At 42.1% G+C, this 19,985-nt stretch overlaps 1 protein-coding gene across 2 annotated transcripts in view; it reads left to right on the top strand.

The window, feature by feature from the left end:
* LOC140716368 (inositol-trisphosphate 3-kinase C-like) overlaps positions 1–19,985 on the top strand; it is a 58,517-nt gene that overhangs the window by 31,776 nt on the left and 6,756 nt on the right. For both annotated transcript variants that reach the window (XM_073029039.1, XM_073029040.1), the window contains exons 2-4: positions 16,727–16,826; positions 17,396–17,612; positions 19,725–19,929. In XM_073029039.1, the coding sequence (XP_072885140.1) occupies positions 16,727–16,826; positions 17,396–17,612; positions 19,725–19,929 (522 nt within the window). The remainder of the gene's footprint in view (positions 1–16,726; positions 16,827–17,395; positions 17,613–19,724; positions 19,930–19,985) is intronic.

Below are 19,985 nucleotides of genomic sequence, written 5' to 3'. Positions count from 1 at the left end.
TGGTAACCTCCTCGAAAAACTCTACAAGATTTGTTAAACATGATCTACCACACACAAAGCCATGCTGGCTATCCTTAATCAGCCCTTGGCTGTCCAAATACTTGTATATCTGATCTCTCAGAACACCTTCCAATAATTTACCTACTACTGATGTCAGACTCACTGGCCTGTAATTACCTGGTTTACTTTTGGAGCCTTTTTAAAACAACAGAACAACATGAGCTACCCTCCAATCCTCTGGTACTGCACCCCTGGCTAAGAACATTTTAAATATTTCTGTTAGGGCCCCTGCAATTTCTTACACTAGTCCGAGGAAATATCATGTCAGGCCCGGGGGATTTATCTACCTTTATTTGCAGTAAGGCAGCAAGCACCACCTCCTCTTTAATCTCTATATGTTCCATGACACTGCTGCTTGTTTCCCTTCCTTCCATATACGCTATGCCAGTTTCCTGAGTAAATACTGATGCAAAAAAACTGTTTAAGATCTCCCCCGTCTTGTGAGGCTCCACAAATAGACAATCACTCTGATCTTCTAGGGGACCAATTTTGCCTCTTACTATTCTTTTACTCGTAATATAATTGTAGAAACCTTCACATTATCTGCCAAACAACCTCATGTCGTCTTTTTGCCTTCCTGATTTCCTTCTTTAGTATTTTCTTACATTTTCTATACTCCTCATTTGTTCCTTGTTGCCTATACCTGCTATACACCTCTCTCTTTTTCTTAACCAGATCGCCAATATCCCTTGAAAACCAAGGTTCCCAATGTCTATCAACTTTGCCTTTAATCCTGGCAGGAACATGCAAACTCTGCACTTTAAAAATTTCGCCTTTGAAGGCCTTTCACTTACTGAACACATCCTTGCTAGAAAACAACTTATCCCAATCCACTCTTCCTAGATCCTTTCTCATTTCCACAAAATTGGCCCTTCTCCAGTTTAGAACCTCAACTCGAGGACCAGACCTATCCTTATCCATAATTAACTTGAAACTAATGACATTTTGGTCACTGTACCCAAAATGTTCGCCTACACATACTCTGTCACCTGACCTGTCTGGTTCCCTAATAGGAGATCAAGTATTGCATCCTCTCTCATTGGTACCTCTATATATTGATTTAGAAAACTTTCCTGAACACATTTGAAAACTCCAAGCCATCTAGCCCTTTCACAGTGTGGGAGTCCCAGTCAATATGTCGAAAGTTAAAACTGTTACAACTTTCTGTTTCTTACATCGGTCTGCTATCTCTCTACAGATTTGCTCCTCTAATTCTCTCTGACAATTGGGTGGTCTATAATACAACCCTATTAGTGTAGTGACACCTTTCCCATTCCTCAGTTCCACCCATATGGCAACTGTAGACAAGCCCTCGGGCTGTCCTGTCTATGCACAGCTGTGATATTTTCCCTTACTAGTAATGCCACACCTCTCCCTTTCATCCCTCCCCCTCTATCATGTCTGAACAATGGAACCCCGGAATGTGATACTGCCCTTCCTGCAACCAAGTCTCACTAATAGCAATAATGTCGTAATCCCACATGTCAATCCACGCCCTAAACTCATCTGCCTTACCTACAATACTCCTTGCATTGAAATAGATGCACCTGAGAACATTTCTATCACGTACAAACCTTTGATTTCTATCTATACATGCAGTCCTTGCATGACCTTTATCCTCCTCCACCTCACTATCTGCTGTAACACTCTGATTCCCCTCCCCCTGCTTAAACCCCCCCGGAGCAGCACTGGCAAATCTACCTGCAAGGATGTTAGTCCCCCTCCAGTTCAGGTGCAAACCATCCCGTTGGAACAGGTCCCACCTTCCCTGAAACAAAGCCTAGTTGTCCAGAAACATGAAGCCCTCCCTTCTGCACCATCTCCTTAGCCATGTATTTAGCTGCATTATCTTCCTATTTCTAGCCTCACTAGCATGTGGCACGGGTAACAATCCTGAGATCACAACCCTGGAGGTCCTGTCTTTCAACTTTGAACCTAACTCCCTAAACTCTCTTTGCAGGACCTCCTTCCTATCCATGTCATTGGTCCCTACATGGACCACGACATCTGGCTGCTCACCCTCCCTCCTGAGAATACCGAGAACTCGATCCGAGTTATCATGGACCCTGGCACCAGGGAGGCAACAGACCAGCCGCAATTCTCGATCTGTCCCACAGAACCTCTTATCTGTCCCCCTAACTATCGTAACCCCTATCACCGCTGCTTCCCTCTTTTCTTCCTTTCTGAGCTGAGGATCCAGTCTCAGTGCCAGAGACGCAACCACTTGTCCCTGGTAGGTCATCCCCACCAACAGTATCCAAAATGGTATACTTATTGTTGATGTGAAGGGCCACAGGGGTGCTCTGCTCTTTCTGTCTATTCCCCTTCCCCCTTCTGACAGTCACCCAGCTGCCTACCTCCTGACTTTTAGGGGTGACGGTCTCCCTGAAACCCTTGTCTATTTCTGCCTCTGCCTCACGAATGATCCGAAATTCATCCAGCTCCAGCTCCAGTTCCCTAACTCGGTTTGTCAGGAGCTGCAGCTGGATGCAACTTTTACAGGAGTAGTCATCAGGGGCAATTGTGCTCACCCTGACTTCCCACATACTGCATACGGAACACTCAACTGCCCTAACTGCTGCCTCCATTATCTACTCCTAAGGTAATTAAATTAATTAAAGGTACTTACCCAGCCTTACCTCACTGGGAGCAAGCTCGCCATCAGCCTCTGCTCGCCGAAGCCTCTCAAGGTTGTTGTTATGGTACTGTTCAGTCAGATTTTCAATCTCCTATATGCTGACTCATCACCGTCTTTGATTCAGCCAAGGACAGTAGTGTTATCTGCAAGCTTGAATATGGCATTGGTCCTATGCTCAGCCACACAGTCACAAGCATAAAGTGAGTAGAGCAGGTGGCTAAGCACACAGCCTTGTGGTACACCTGTGCTGCTGGAGATTGTGAAGGAGATGTTGCCAATCCAAACTGACTGGGGTGAAGAAGTAGAGGATCCAATTGCACAAGGAGGGATTGAAGCCTAGGTCCATGAGTTGATTAGATTTGAGTGGATGATGACATTGAATGCTGAGCTGTTGTTGATAAAGAACATCCTGATGTTTGTATATTTGCTGTCCAGATGTTCCACGATTGAGTGATGAGCCAGTGAGTTGGCATCTGCTCTGGACCTGTTGCTCCTGTAGGCAAAATGGAGCGGATCTAAGTTGTTCCTCATGCAGTTGTTGATGTTTTTCATCACCAACCTTTCAAAACATTTCATTGTGGATGTAAATGTTACTGGATGATTGTCATTGAGGCAGGTTACTATGTTCTTCTTGGGCACAGGTATAATTGAAGCCTGCTTGAAGAGGTGGGTACCACACATTGCTGAGCAAAAGCTTAAAGATCTCAGTGAACACAGCAGTTAGTTGATCAGTGCAGGTCTTTCGTATTTGGCCAGGTACTCTGTCTGAGCAGGACTTTTCATGGTTTCGTCCTCCTGAAGGCTGCTCGCATGTTGGCTTCAGAGACTGAAATCATAGGATCATTGGGGATGTGGGAGTTCTTGATGGTTCCTCCGTGTTTTGACAGTCACAGTGAGCACAGGAGGCATTGAGTTCATCGAAAAGTGAAGTCCTGCTTGATTTAACTCGAGGTGATATTATTCAAACCCTGCCTCAGCTGTTGAGCATCCTCGGTTGATTCAAGTTTCGTCTGGAATTGCTACGTCACCCATGAGATCGCTTTCTGGAGATCATACCGGCCCCTTTTGTAGCCTTCTTGGTCACCAGACTTGAATGCCACTGATCTGGCTCTCAGCAGATTGCAAATCTCATAGTTCATCCAGGACTTCTGAATTGGGAAGACTGTCTAAGTGTTTTAATAAAGTCTGTTACAAACATGGTGTATTCATTTAGATCCAAAGATACTGCTCTGCCACCCGCAACCACTTCTTTGTTGTCTGAATCTCGGGAGCTTTGCTCTTTAGCTTCTACCTGTATTCAGTTAGGAGAAGGGCAGTCAAGTGATCCGATTTACAGAAATGAGGTCTGGATATGGAAGAGTAGGTATTATCTTAGAATAACAGTGGTCTAGTGTGTTTGGACCTCTAGTGCTACAGGTTATATACAGGTTAATCGGGCAGGGTTTTCTTCAAACAATACAACAGGCATGTCTCTACCTCAGGACTCAAACAGCTATTAGTTTTTCATAACTTTGCAGGGGCATGGGACAAAAAGACTTTGCAGGCAGAGTGAGTTGGATAGCTTACTTGTGGAATGTGTGGTGAATCTTGTGGGTTGCCTGAGTATCTTTGAGTGTGTTGATTGTTAGTGCAAATGACCCATTTCACTAGATTTCAGTGTACATCTGCAAAATAAATCTGCGACATATGATTCATGTCCAGGAGTTTGAGAGTAAATGTTTGAAAGATCTTAACATTAAGTGCTGACGAAGATCAAAGTTTAGCTTGTGACTCTGGAAAATGTTTACCTTCATTTGCCTTCAGAAACGACTCTGCAAACCCTTCAGTTTATGAATTAATTGAAATATTAGTGACTCTTATTCATAGTCAGTTTGTGTGTGATCACTGTTTTGTAGCAGTTAAACTTTTAGTTGTTTAATTTCCTTCCCATAATGCTTATCTTTAGAGCAATGTGGAAACTTTCTCCAGGGCATTTCGACTCTCTGCCTCAAACAAGTGCCTTTTTAGATTCTGTGCGTGGCTGGGTTGGAAACTCATTGAATCACATGTTCCACAAGTGAAAGAGCCTATAGTCTTCGCATTAAATTCCACCTTCTTCCTCCTCGGCTGGAATAGATGGTATTTATTTCATTAGCTGTGCCATGTGCTTGGTGCATTTTTCTACATGTGACTTTTTTTCTCAAAAAAAAACCCGTTTCCAGAGTGAGGTTAGGCATGAGGTCCTTACTTTGAAATCAGTGCCTTTCCCTGTGGGGGTTAGTGGTAGAAAATTAATGGAACAGGAATGTACATAATTGGAAATAATAAAAACAGCAAATGCTTGAAATAATATATATTAAAAAAATCTGGAAATGCCCTGTAGGTTGAGCAACATCATGAGGGGGAGAGAAGGATTCACTCTGTCTCCCTCCATGCATAAGGCATCATGTCTCTTAAATCTTTTCCCCTTTCACTTTAAACTTTAGTTTTGAACTCTTCTAACCAGGGATAAGCCACCACCCCTCATGATTTTGTATACTTCTATTAGTCAACCCTCTGCCTCCTTTGTTCCCAAGAAAGTCTCTCCCTTGTAACTAAAATCATCTAGTCACAACATCTTTACAGCACCCTTTCTAGCTATTGCGGCTCAGGGTGTCGGAGTTCAGTCTGACGCCATAATCATAGAAAAGTACAGCATAGAAACAGGCCCTTTGGCCCATATAGTCCATGCTGAACCATTTAAACTGCCTAGTCCTATTGACCATGGCCCTCCATACCACTGCAGTCCATGTACCTACACAAATTTATCTTAAATGTTGAAATTGAGCTTGCATGCCCCATTTGCACTGGCAGGTCGTTCTACACTCTCCTGACCCTCAGAATGAAGAAGTTTCCCCTCCTATTTCCCCTTGAAGTTTTCACCTTTCATCCTTAACCCATGACCCACCCAACCTCAGTGGAAAAAGCCTGCTTGCATTTACCCAATTTATATCTCTCATAATTCTGTATACCTCTATCAAATCTCTCCTTAATCTTCTACATTCCAAGAATCAAGTCCTAACCTATTGAATCCTTCCTTGGGACCTCCAGTCCTGGCAGCATCCTTGTAAATTTTCTCTGTACTCTTTTAACCTTATTTATATCTTTCCTGTGGGTAGATCACCAAATTGCACACAATATTCCAAACTAGGCCTTACTCAACTTCAACATAACATCCGTTAATCATGTGGATAGTCAGAGGCTTTTCCCCAGGGCTGAATTGGCTAGCACGAGAGGGCATAGTTTTAAGGTGCTTGGAAGTAGGTACAAAGGAGATGTCAGGGGTAAGTTTTTTTTTATGCAGAGAGTGGTGAGTGTGTGGAATGGGCTGCCGGTGGTGGAGGTGGAAACAATACGGTCTTCTAAGAGACTCCTGGATGGCTACATGGAGCTTAGAAAAATTAAGGGCTATGGGTAAAGCCTAGGTTAGTTCTAAGCTAGGGACATGTTCGGCACAGCTTTGTGGTCTGAGTTGTGCTGTATGTTTTGCTATGTTTCTATGCCATCTCCTGTACTCAATACATTGATTTATGAAGGCCAAAGTGCCAGAAGCTTTCTTAATAACCCTAACTACCTGTGACACGACTTTCAATGAATTATGGACCTGTATTCCCAGATTCCTTTGTTCTACTGCACTCCTCAGTTCCCTACCATTCACTGTGTTAAGGCCTACCCTGGTTGTTCTTACTGAAATGCAAAACCTCACACTTATCTGCATTAAATACCATCTGCCATCTGTCCAGATCCCGCTGTAAGCTCTGATAGTCTTCCTTGTTGCCCACTACACCCCAATCCTGGTGTCACCTGTAAATTTGCTGATCCAGTTCTCCATGTTATCATCTAGATCATTGATATAGATGACAAACAGCAATGGACCCAGCACTGATCTCTGTGGCACTCCAGTCACAGGTCTCCAGTCAGAGACAACCATCCACTACACTCTCTGGTTTCTCCCACAAAATCAATGTCTAATCCAATTTACTACCTAATCTTCAGTACCCAGTGACTGAACCTTCTTAACTAACCTCCCATATGGAACCTTGTTAAGTGCCTTGCTAAAGTCCATGTAGACAACATCCACTGCCTTGCCCTCATCAACATTCCTGGTAACTTCCTTGCAAAACTCTTATCAGATTGGTTAGACACGACCTGCTGTGCTAACGATCCCAATTTGGTCCATTTCCATCCAAGTACTCGTATATCTGAAAGGATCCTGTATGTCCTTCCTGTAGGATGCGTGTTTTTTTCCTCTGGTTTCCTCCCACAGTCCAAAGATGTACTAGTTAGTAGGTTAATCGGTCATTAGGCTTGGGTTAAATCGGGGGTTGCTGGGCGGCGCAGCTTGAAGGAGCTGAAAGGGCCAATTCTGTGCTGTGTCTCAAATAATGATCTCCTTCCTCTGGCTGAACAATCAGAACTGCACATAATAGATTCAATCTTTGCTTTTCTTTGTCAGAATATATTTCCATCCCCCCTGAATTAGCCTTGTTACTGTATCTATCCACCTGAGAACAATTTTCATCAATGTTCTCCTTCGTCTGTCTTCACATCTGCCCTATAATATGGTGATTAATTTTGAACATAATACTCCATCTGAGCTGGACAATTTTGGCATGACTTCCCTGTCCATTTTGAATTCTATTGCATTCTATTACTTTTCTCTTTGCAGTTGGTAGTAGATATCTTAATTTTGAAACTACAGTTTTAGACATTCCATACAAAGATCTATAAGATAAAACATTTAAATAATTTTGAAGTGTCTCATTGGTCACTTCTGTTTTCCTTTTGCTTGATCAATTGTTAAGATGATAATTCTATTTAGATTAAACTTATTAACAAGAAAATATTGTGTAGAGAATATCCTACATCATTCCTTCAGGATTATTGTCCCCATTGTGGATTGATTTTTTTTTCTTTTTCTCTGAGCATCAACATCTCCAAAGGGTCTATCCTGGTCCCAACATATTGAAATTACAAAGAAGGTATACTGGCAGCTGCACTTCATTAGGAGTTTGAGGAGATTTGGCATGTCACACTGTTGCAGATGTTTTGAGGAGAGCATTCTGACTGGTTTCATCACTGCTTGTTATGTAGGCTCCAGTGCACAAGATTGAAAGAGGTTACAGGGTATTGTAGACTTGGCCAGCTCAATCATGGGCACAAGCCTCTTTGCCATCGAGGACATCTTCAAAAGGAGATACCTCAATAAGGACGTGACCTCTTCTCACTACTAACATCAGGGGGAGGTACAGGAGGCTGAAAATGCATACTCGACATTTTAGGAACAGCAGCATCTCCTTTGCCATCAGATTCTGAATGGTCCAAGAACTCATGGACACTCCCTCACTATTCCTCATTTGCACTATTTAATTATTTAGCTTGTAGTAATTTTTGTTTTGCACTGCAGTACCGTCACAAAAACAAACTTCATAGCATATGTTCAGTGTTCTACCAATACTTACGGTTGTTGATCCAATTAGAGAGAGTGTGTGGATTGCTTGTGCATCCTGTAATTGTAGGTGAATTATTGAAATTTCAGAGAGATGGCAGAATAACACAATGTGAGAATTGTATTCCAGAAACTGTCTGGCACCGATCATTCAACTTGAGTGTAAATTGTGCCTTCAGTTTGCACTGCGACTTGTGGAAGATGATTTCAATAAATTTATGAATTTATTTGCTCCCAAAATTCACCACTGCAGCACATGTATTTTGGTTTTCATGGTAGATGTTTTATTGTCCTGAAATTCCAGGTTACTTGTGTCACAAAGAACTATTTAGTCCATTAGCTCCATGGTGACTTTCAGCAGAGACCCTCATTGGTCTTATTCTCTCTCTGCTGATGTCCCAGTAGCCATGCAATTTGTTCATTCTTAATTTTGGGAACTAATAACTTCTCAAAGAATTGTTCTGCTAACCAGTTTATTATTTCCCATGAATGGATGAGCAATGGGAGCCATTTTTCAAATAAGGAGCAATTTGGTAGATTATGTGAAATGGTATCACTTTTAAATCCTAATGCCTCAGGGATTTAACAGCCTACTTCCAATTCATCTGTTTGTCTGTGCTACTTTTGAGTCTCTCCTTTTTTTTCAGGATCTCTGGCATATTACCATCACTTCCCCACTGTAAATTCAAATCACAACAATTATTCAGCAGGTATCCCTTTTGGTAGGATGTACCAGAGGTACCCTACATTCTTCTGGCATGTCTGAACCGAAGCCTCTACTTTCTGAGAGATCGGCAAAAGTAGCTGTGTCAATGGGCCTAGAATTTATATGAATCCCTTGCTGTTGCTGCTACTTGAAGATTGAGCTGCCTGGGGTGGCAGTACCTTGTAGGGTGGGTAAATGAATACAGGGCACTGTTGTTAGAAACGATTCTCTGTTTGTGGGGAAAATGGGTGTTAACTGTCAGACAATGCGGCAAATAACAAAGGCAAGTTGCTTGACAGGAAAGTGTTCTTAATTGCGTCAAGCTGTTTGGCTGTCCTGAAGCGATACTCAGGCATTTTGTTGGCATGTGACAGTGGCGTCTTGTGGTTCACGCAACTACCTGATCACTGGCTTGCCCATATCCTATAATGATGTAAGCACACAGCAATTAAGTCTGTAACGATTGCGAAAGTCATGAGTTCAGAGAACCTCTCGTTGAAGTATGCAATGTTAAAAGGTGTCATCTTTTAAAATGGGGTGGTTAAACTAAAATGGGTGGTTCTTGGATTTGTATGTATTCCGCAGCATTGCTAAAAGGCTAGGCGAATCCCTTCAACCTTTCCGACTAATACACAGCTCTTGACAAGTATCACTAAAATACATTGGTTTTGCCCCACAAAATGATAAAGGTGCTTAGAAGTCTGAAATAAAATTGGAGAATGCTGGATCAGTTCAGGCAATGTCGGTGGAGAGGGTCACATTACAGGTATTTTATTATGGACCTTGCACTGTGCAAGCTGGCTGTTGTTTTTGCAGTAGCAAAGCTACAAAAAGTCCTAATTTTCTGCAAAATAATTGGGAATCCCACTGGTGCTGAATGCTGCTGTAGAAATGCACACTGTAGTGTGCATATCTGCTTCTGGCAATAAGATGAGAAATGTATTATTTCTGGTTATGTGATTATAGTCATGGCTTCCTGTGTCGCTGATTCTTTCAGTCTGGTGAAACAGCAGAAACTGTATAAGTGACTTCAGTCTGACTAAGTAAACATTTCCAAATTCAATATAATTGGGATCTAGAAATAACAAGAGCGTCATAGAGCAATTATTATCCCATGATTCAAATTGGGGAAAACTTTTGAGCCAACTCAGAATTAGCTTTTTGTCTGGATGTATTGACCAGCTGTATATTTGATTGTATTATGTAACATGTAGTGTAATATTTGAGTATCTCAAAGCTACAGTATGGCAAGTCACAGCACACTGATTCATTGTACTAGAAGAGAAAGCAGCAGGTCAAATGGCATCTGTGGGAGGAAAGGAATTGTTGGTACTTTAGGTCAAGGCCATGCAGATGTGCTGAGTTCCTTCAGTAGACTGCATGTTGTTCCAGATTCCACCATCTGAGTCTCTGGAATGAAAGCGGTTGTGTTTTGAGTACAGTGCATTCCGGTTAATTGGGACAGTTGCTTATTTGAGCCAACTCTGAAAGTACAAAAACGAATTGAGAAAATAGTCAGGATTCCCTTTGTTTATGTGGGACACTATGCCGCTTAATTGAGACAAGCGACTGTTGCTAAGGTTTCTAGCCAATCATCAGACACATGCACTTGTGTGTTAGATGTACACCATACTTCGAGCAAACAGTTTTAAAGTAGCATCAGTTGCATGTGTTTGTGTTCAAAAAGCAATGATTTTTTCTTTTGTCACCGATAGTTGCCGAGAAATAAGCAGTAAGACAATTCAAAACTGTTCTCACCACGGTTTCAAGCATTCAGGCATAGAGATGCCAGAAGCAGCCAGGAGTGAAAATGAAAAAAATTCACTACTCCAAGTTAGGAACCACAAAGACTTGACAATCATCTTGAATGTTGCAATGAAAATGAAGATTTGGAGGATGCAATCATTGAAATCATTGTATGAAGATTGTCTATTATCTACACTAGATGTCTGTGCTGATTTTGTTCATGTACAGTCAATGAAAAGAATATGGCAGTGCACAGTATACACTGGATGAATTCCTCTGCTGATAATTATTGGGAACTAGTGTAGTTTTAGTACTGTAAAAGTATTGGTAGTGTTCTAATTTGTTCTGCATTTAATTTAAATACAATATTTGTTACTCAGTTAAATGGTAGTTTATTGTCTTTATACCTGTTTGACTATTTCCATGAAACTCCGGTTAATTGGGGAAGCCACTTCATTGAGCCAAAGTGTATTGGTCCCGATGTGTCCCAATTAACAGGGATCTAACAGCTTACGGTATATGAAATGCTAAAACTGAATGAGTAGCTGTATATCCTGTCAGTCTGGGCGGAATTAAGATTACAGCAAACATTTTTTTTATTTTAGTGAGGCTTGAAACTTGGTGCTTAGAGCACAACCAGGAAAGAAATTGTGAGCAATAGCAGACAACTTAGTCAAAGTTGCTTTCCGTCACTATTCATTATTCACTGTGAGCGTCAGCATGGTATGTGGCACACTTTATAGGCGTGTCTGACTGACGTTCCAACTCCCAGAACAAAGGCAAGACTTGACGGTTACAGAATTAACTCAGACTCTTCGGACGCTGCAGCTGCTTTGGTAATGTTCTCTGATTTTCATTGTTTTGTGCTCTTTATAAATGTTATGGAATCTTGCTTTTGATGTTAGTCTTGGAGAATTTTTGGGAGAGTATTGGCTTACAGTCACCATTGCAGATTGGGTATCAATGTCATCTCTGTACAGTTTCAACCAGTGTTCAGACCATGAACACGTATTTAAAAAGGAGTTCAAGATCAGTATCATTAAGATTAATGTGGCTAGTTATGCTTTGATATCTAGTACAACATTGTGGGCCAAAAGGCTTATTCCTGTGCTGTACTGTTCAATGTCATAGGGTAACTAAGATTACCTATCGGGTTGGACAGTTGTGTTATTTCAGGAGGCAGAAGTTGATAAACTACATTTTATTGTTTCTCTGTAGTAGCACCAAGAGATTGATGGGCTTCCTTTTGCAAATGGATCTAAGTTTAATGAGAATGTACTGCATTTACAAGATTGGGGTACAAGAGAATGTGCAACTTTCCTTCCTCAGACAAAATGTAAATTAGTCAAGATATTGTGATGAGCTATGTAAATGAATGGAGAAAACCCACAGACACAGTGGTGGAACATTGCTCTCTTGTGCTGTGTAGTTTTATTGAATTTAATGTCATAATTTGCCCTGATATCTTTTGATCTTGGGAGCTGCTGGTTCAGTTCTGTAACCACTGATAATGTTGATCAGCAGCAGTCATGCTTATGCATTCAGTTTGAATGTTAACTCTTTTATAACCAGAGCTTGTTGTTTTCTAGACTTCTGCACTTTCAGATAGTCATGTCTTTGAGCATGCTGCCTTCAAGGTATTGGCACTAGTGTGGGCAAGTCTTGTGCAAAGTTTTAGGAAAATTTATTATCAAACTACATGTGTGTCACCATATACAACGCTGAGATTCATTTTCTTGTGGGCATTCACAGTAAATATTAAAACACAATAGAATCAATGAAAGACCGTACCCAACAGAATGGACAAACAAACCAATGTGCAAAAGACAATTATGTAAATACAAAGAAAGAAAAAAAGCAATAGGTACTGAAACATGAGCTGAAGAGTCCTTGAAAGTGAGTTAATAGGTTGTGGGAACAGTTCAGTGATGGAATGAGTAAAGTTGTTCCCTCTGGTTCAAGAGCCTGATGGTTGAGGTGTAATAACTGTTCCTAAGCCTGATGGTGTGTGTCCCCAGGCTCCTGTGTTGCCTTCCTGATAGAAGCAGCGAGAGGAGTCTGTGGCCAGGATGGTGCTAGTCCTTGATGATGGATATTGCTTATTGTTTTGGAGTGAGTGATAAAGTCTTCTGCATCTGTTATTGTAGGATATCACAGTGGTTTCCTTGCATGTGAAACTAATTACTGTGATGGGAATGGTGACCTGGCAGTGGTGGTTGCTCTGTTAAGAGTTGTCTTTCCATCTACCTGGTTGGTTGTTATAGTGTGCAGGATCTTGCTGGAGCCTGGCTTCTCTACAGTTACTTGTGGGAAACTGGAGACAGGGCTGCAAGGAATACACTCAATTTTTTTCACAAAGATGCTCTAGCCCACATGCTACCAAAAAAAATACTGACCCGTTCAGTAGGCCAGGCAGCATCAATGGGGGGAAAAAAGTACATTTGACATTTCGGGCCGAAACCCTTCAGCTGCTCTGATTTCCAGCGTCTGCAGATTTTCTCTTGTTTGTGAACCTTTCAGATTGAAGGCTGATTGAGAGAGCTGAGGTGGTTGGAACAAGTTTATTCCAAAGGTTGTACACCTTGTAGAAACACTTGCTGTTGTTATCCTGGTTGGATGCAGTGTTCTGTGAGAAGTGTCTTGGCCATTTGATTCACACAAAGGGGGAGGGAGGGGAGGCTTTTCTGCTACTTGAAAGAAACATGTTTTGGTCTTTAACTATCTTGATAAAGTCCCTGCCATGTTATTTTATTTGTTCTCGGAACTTGAACCTGAAATTGTCAGTCCAGCTCCGACCTCTACCTGAATTGCCCGATTCCTAATGTTCTGTTGTTGGCTGAGAGTTTCAATTGGCGCAGTTTGTGGATCGGACTGTGTTTGGAGGACTCTGCAGTTCATGTGTTACATTTTTTATTGCTAATTTGCGCAACTTTGGGGCACTTCGCAGACTGGCTGCAGACAATGACCAATGCAGCGCTAAATTCACCTGAACGTGCCTGGACTGTTTAGAGGACTTTGTAGTTTGGCGTTTAATATTCTGTTCTATTTTTGCGCATTGGGTATTTGATGTTTTCTTCAGAAGGGTTCTATGTTTCTTTGTTTCATGGCTGCCTGCTGGAAGACAAAGGCTGATGAAGGCTCAAGCTTTTAGAGAGGGCGGTAATGAGAATAATTTGGAAGAGCATGAGGATTGCAGTTAATGACTGCTGTTGTATAGGAAGGGTGTGACTTAAAATTTGCCGGCCAGTTGGTCAGTGTAGTTGAGACCGTAGTTATTTCCTGTTTACATATGGAACTTGGATTTTCATGGAAAGCAGTAATAGCATGTTTAAATGATGCACAAATCCTCTGCGTTGTGGGGAGAGGCCGAGCGAGGAAGGTCGATCCCTCAAGTTCATGCTCATGCTGTGTTTGGGAACGTGTACATTAGATGTTGGCAAACTGATTTGGCCGAAGAGGTTGTGTGAGGTATGATACTGGCTATATTTGGTAGTGAGAGTGGGAGGCAGTGATCGCAGAAGGCGGGTACAAAGTTTGTTAATTGGGATGTGTAGGAGGGAAGTGGAGTTGACAGAAGTTTAAAACAGTACAGTGTAGGAACAGGCCCTTTGGTTCATGATGCTATACTAAACTAACTAAACTAATAATTAAATGCTTAACTGAGCTAATCTTTTGCCTACACAATGTCAATTATCCCTGTATTCTCTGTCCATTCATGTGCTTTCTAACTGCCTCTTAAATGCTTCCAATACCACCGATCTCTGGCAGTGCATTCCAGGCACAAATCCCATTCTTTATTTAAAAGAAACATTTGTCCTGCACAATTCCATCACTTTGCAGATTCTGTCTTAGTGAGGAGGGATGGCATTGTGTGCGGTTTCTCAATGGGAGAAACCTTCCTTGAGGGAAGCTGCCAGTACCTGGACTTGGTTCCATCATGAGATAGAGATCTGCAGACTGCTAGCTTACTTTTCAGTTCGATGTACCTGAAGGACAAAAACAAAGAATGAAGCTGGCAACGCACAAAATGCCGGAGGAATTCAGCAGGCCTGGCAGCATCTATGGAAAAAAAAAGTTGACATTTTGGGCCGACGCCCTTTGGCAGGACCAGTTCAGGATCTTCTACAATAAGAAGCCTAGATGATCAGAGTGATTAAACACTAGTTTGTTTCCAGATCTTGTTAAATGCTATGGCAAACTTGAGAGGCCTGATAGCCTTGTGTTTTGTGGCAGAAGTTGAGGTGCTAGAGTGACATTGCCCTACAAGTTTGATTCTGACTCTGGTATCTCTGTGGGTTAGTTCTCTCTGTAACCTTGTGGGGTTTCCCCGATCATCTGGTTTCCTCTTGCATCTCAAAGGTTTGTCAGGTGGTCAGTTAAATGGCATGTGCAGTAAACTACTCCAAGTGGGTAGGTGGGTGGTAGGAACGTGAAGAGGGTATTAATGGACATGTGGAAGAACATAAAGGGATGCAAGTGGAACGAATGAGGTTCATGCCATTGCTGAAAGCTGGCATGAAAGGAATAGGCTGAACAAAGAATTTAAAACTGTTAAACCAAGGTGGGAGTGACAATTGAGCAGCTACTTCTCCTGCATTGAGTCTCAGTTTAAAAATAATCTGAATGAAAGACATTTCAAATTATTCTGTGGATTGCATCCTGGTTGTATAACTTCTATACTATCAATGTGTTAAAGATTCAGATAGATGAAGGAAGAACTGCAGGATAAGGATTAGGATTTGATTAAGGAAAGGACGGTGAAATCAGTGTCAGTGAACACAGGAAGAGGATCACTAGCAACTCTGATTTTGTTATCTCTTATTATATTGGTTTTTAAATTTCTTCATACTTCCCTCGATCTCCCCAGTTTGGACATGAATTCCATACCTATTGTATAACCTCAAAGATCTATGTACTTCTGCATTCCGGCCCCTTGTCCAGATCTACATCAGACCGCTAGTGTTGGCCATCCCTTCCAATGTTTTGGCCTAAACCTTCTCTGAACCTTTGTTACTTCCCCAGCCTTTCTTTAAAACTAGCCCCACACCCCACCCAGCAAGCTTTGGTTGCCAATGCTTGTATTGCTTTTTTTTTATGGCTGTGGCAGATATTTTTTTATCATTCCTGTGAAGTTTCTTGCCTCTATTAATACATGAACTGTGCTAAAAAGATGAAATTGTCTTCATCAAAAACACTCAGCTTTAGTTATAAATATTCCTGGTTAGTGACAATATCAGAATCAGGTTTACTGTCACTGGCATGGTTGTGAAATTTGTGGCAGCAGTGCATTCAATGCATAAAAACTAATAAATTACAATTAAAATGTTAAACAAGTAGTGCAGAAAGAGGGAAAAAAATGAAATGGTGAGGTAATGATAATGTTCGTGGGTTGGTTCATTGTCCATTCAGAAATCTGATGATTGAGGGGAAGAAGCTGTTCCTAAAATATCGATGGTGGGTCTTCAGGCTCCTGTACCACCATGCTGCTGGTAGTAATTAGAAGTGGACATAGCCTGGGTGATGAGGGTCCTTAATAATGGATACTGCCTTTTTGAGGCATCTCCGTTTGGAAATGTTCTCAGTGCTAGGAACGCTAGCTGGCCATGATGAAGCTGGCTATGTTTGCAATCTCCGCAGCTTTTTCCAGTCCTGTGTAATGGCCCATCCATGCAACCAGTTAGAATGCTCTCCACAGTACAGGTGTAGAAATTTGCTAGTATTGGGTGACATACCAAGTTTCCTCCACATCTAGACTTCTCTGGGCTCTATTGTTTCAGAGAAAGCAATGCCATTTTAGTCTGTCTCTCCTAGCTGTAATTCTGCAGCCTTGGAAATGCCCTGGTAAATCTCCCCCCACCCCCCCAGTGCTATTGCATCTTTCCCGTAATGTGAATATAACCACATGCAGCTCAGAAAAAAATTCCAAGGTCTGGTTACTAAGCCTTGCTGAAATCTACCCAAAACCCTTCAATCACTTTAAAAGTTCCCTTTGACCATTACTCTAATCCTTGGAGGAGAAAAGTAAAAATAATAGAACTAAACTATTCGCTGTGAAAGTATGGAGATTATAATCTTGTTTCTTTCTGTTAATTGGTGCTTTTCTTTATAGAACAAGTCGTGGAAGAAGCTGAAAACTATGGTGCACTGGTCCCCATTTGTTGTCTCCTTCAAGAAGCGCTATCCATGGGTGCAGTTAGCAGGACATGCAGGTAAACCGCCTGTTGGGATTCGCTGTCATTGTGCAGTGACTGAATGCAGAAGGAGGTGGCAGCCCAGGATTCATAGCTGTTAGAAACTGGGACTCTGATAATTTAATTAAGATTAAAGATTAGCATTATTGTAACATGTACATTGAGATATATAGTAAATTACGCTGTTTGCGTCAAATCACGTCAGCGAGGCAATCCGTGACTGCCGCCATTGCAGCATTCCCACAGTTCACCGACCCTGACCGTGTGGCTTTGAAATATGGGAGCAAACTGGAGGAAACCCGTTTGATCAAGGAGAGAATGTGCAGGCAGTGGCAGGAATTGAACCCTGCTTGTACAGGCTTGCACTGTAAGGCAATGCGGTAAGCACTGTGCTATCTCCTTGTCACTTGCTCTCGCTCGTAGAGAGGGCGGTATCATGGGTTTGGAGGGGTAGGTTTATGAACCGCCAAGCTATTATAGCTCAGGGCGCCAGAGTTGGGAGTTCAATTCTGATGTGGTCTGTGCTGTATCTCAATAAATAAACGTGTTAGGTTGAGATTGCTGCTAATTAAGCTTTTTTTTTTCAGGGAACTTCAAAGCTGGAGATTATGGTAAGATCCTGAAAAAGTATTGTGAGTGTGAGCATCAGTGCCTGGAGTCCCTGATGAAGGATCCACTGCTGCGCCCCTATGTGCCTGGCTACTATGGAGTGGTGGACAAAGATGGAGAAAGTTATAACCAGATGGATGACTTGTTGTCAGAATTTGATTCCCCTTCAATCATGGACTGCAAGATGGGAGTGAGGTGTGTTCAATAATATTACTCCGTTTCTTCAGAAAAGAGTATATGGAATTTGCTATCTCTGTTGTCATTTTGTAACCTCCAGCCTCAAATTTTGAGACAACTTCAGGTTTGAACAGGTTTTATTTAGTGAAATTGTGTGAAATAGGCCCTTCCAGCCCACTGAGTGTGCTGCCCTGCAACTCCCGACAACCCCCAATTTAACTCTAGCCTAATCATGGGACAATTTACAATGGCCAATTAACCTGTACACTTAACTGGTACATCTTTGGCCTTTGTGAGGAAACCGGAACACCCGGAGGAAACCCAAGCATTCCATGATGAGAAAGTACAATCTCCTTACAGAGGATGCCAGAACTGAGCTCTGAACTCTGCCCCAGGTTGTGATGGCACCTTGCTGACCACTGTGGTACTGTGGCCTCCAATTCGGCTGATGCACAACTCAAAGGTGTAGCTTGTGCAACTTGTAAAAGCCAGTGAGTAATCTTATTTTAAAGAGATGAGAGACTACAGATGCTGCAGTCTGGAGCAACACAAATGCTGGAGGACCTCGGTGAGTCTTGCAGCACCTGTTTATGCTGATCTTATTTTGAAAAGTAAAAGTGCTTTGCCTTTGAAAATTAACCATAATGTAGTTCCCTTTCATAGCTTAGGATAATAGAAAATTGTCTGCTTTCCTTTGGTGGTTAACGTGTTATCAGTAAGGTGATTGCCGGAGTAGGTGGAAATTGTAGTCAGTAGATTCTGTCAGTACTTGGGTAATGTGACAACATGTTCAAGATGTATGGAATGTGTGCAATGTTCCTCAGTTGTTTCTGGCTTGGTAATGGCAGACATAGTGTTGGAAAATTCTTACCAAGTGCTCAATATTGGTTGTGAAGGAGCCTGTGATAGTCATAAACTGCACTCAGTGGCCACCTCATTATTAGATGCAACTGCACACCTATTTATTAATGTAAATTAATCAGCCAATCATGAACTCGGTTCATAAAATCTGGCAGACACGATCAAGAGGTTGAGTTGTTCAGATCAAATGGAAGAAATGTAGTCTAAGTGACTTTAACCATGGAATCTCTGTTGGTGCCAGACAGGCAGACTTGAGTACCTCAGAAACTGCTGATCTTGCATTTATATGCACAACAGTCTCTCGAGTTTACAGCAAATGGCATGAAAAATAGAGACAAAAATCCAGTGAGTGGTAATTCTGTGAGTGAAATCTGTACTGCCTCCTCTTCACCCAAACAGGCTTCCAACTTCAGCATTGATGCTAGAATCTGGGAAAAATGCACAAAGTGTTAACCCAAAACATTGTGTCCATTCCTCTCCATAGATGCTGCTTGACCTGCTGAGTTCCTCCAGCATTTTGTGTGTTGCTGCAACATGTACATTGTGGCCTGTCCTCTGACCCTTCCCACTGGCTCCGCCCTTCCACATCCTCCTCTTTGTGTCCTTTTTCCATTGAATCCTGAGTGGAGAGTTAATCTGTCCTCCAGGTGATGCTCATTGCTGTATTGCTTCTCTCCCCGTATTTTTTTTATAGAAAGCCCACTGACGATCCATTCTCTCAGTTGTACTCTTCTTTTCCTAATGGTTCACTCCTCTTTGCTGGTCTCCTGCTTGCAGCCTTAGAGGCTGTGATGAGCTGGCTATCTTGGGAGATGACTGTGGAGGTGGATCAAGAGCTATCACTGTGAATCACGTAGAACAGTACAGCGCAGGAACAGGCCCTTCAGGTTGTACCAACTAAACTAGTAATTAAATGGCCACCAAACTAATCCCTTCTGCTTATTCACTGTCTATATCCTTTCATTTTCCTCACATTTACCTGCCAGTCTGAGCAGCTCTAAAAAGCTCTGAATGTACAGCATTTGCCTCTACCACCACTCAAGGCACCCTCACTTTCTGTGGTGGGGGTCAGAGTAAAAACTTGCCCCTCAGATCTCCTTTGAACATGCCCTCTGGTATTAGAAAAAGGTATTGTCTCTACTCTATCGATGCCTGTCATAATCTTTAAACCTCTATCAGATCTTCCCCATCTGCCAATCCAGAGAAAACAACCAAGTTTGTCCTTGGTGTTGGCTTTATCCTTAACGTTTGCATATTTCCTTTTTAAAGGACCTACCTAGAAGAGGAGTTGACCAAAGCTCGTGAGAAGCCCAAGCTCCGGAACGATATGTATGAGAAGATGATAGCAGTGGATCCAAATGCACCCACACAAGAAGAGCATGAGAAGAAGGCCGTTTTGAAGCCACGTTACATGCAATGGCGGGAGACGCTTAGTTCTACTGCAACACTAGGATTCAGGATAGAAGGCATCAGGGTAAGTGGTGAGCCCCACAGCCCACACTAGTGGGAACCAGACAGAAAAGCAATAAG

Source organism: Hemitrygon akajei, chromosome 25, assembly GCF_048418815.1.
Source record: "Hemitrygon akajei chromosome 25, sHemAka1.3, whole genome shotgun sequence".
NCBI lineage: Eukaryota > Metazoa > Chordata > Chondrichthyes > Myliobatiformes > Dasyatidae > Hemitrygon > Hemitrygon akajei.
The sequence above is the reverse complement of the archived record's forward strand: the minus strand, read 5'-3'. Positions and strand labels throughout refer to the sequence as shown.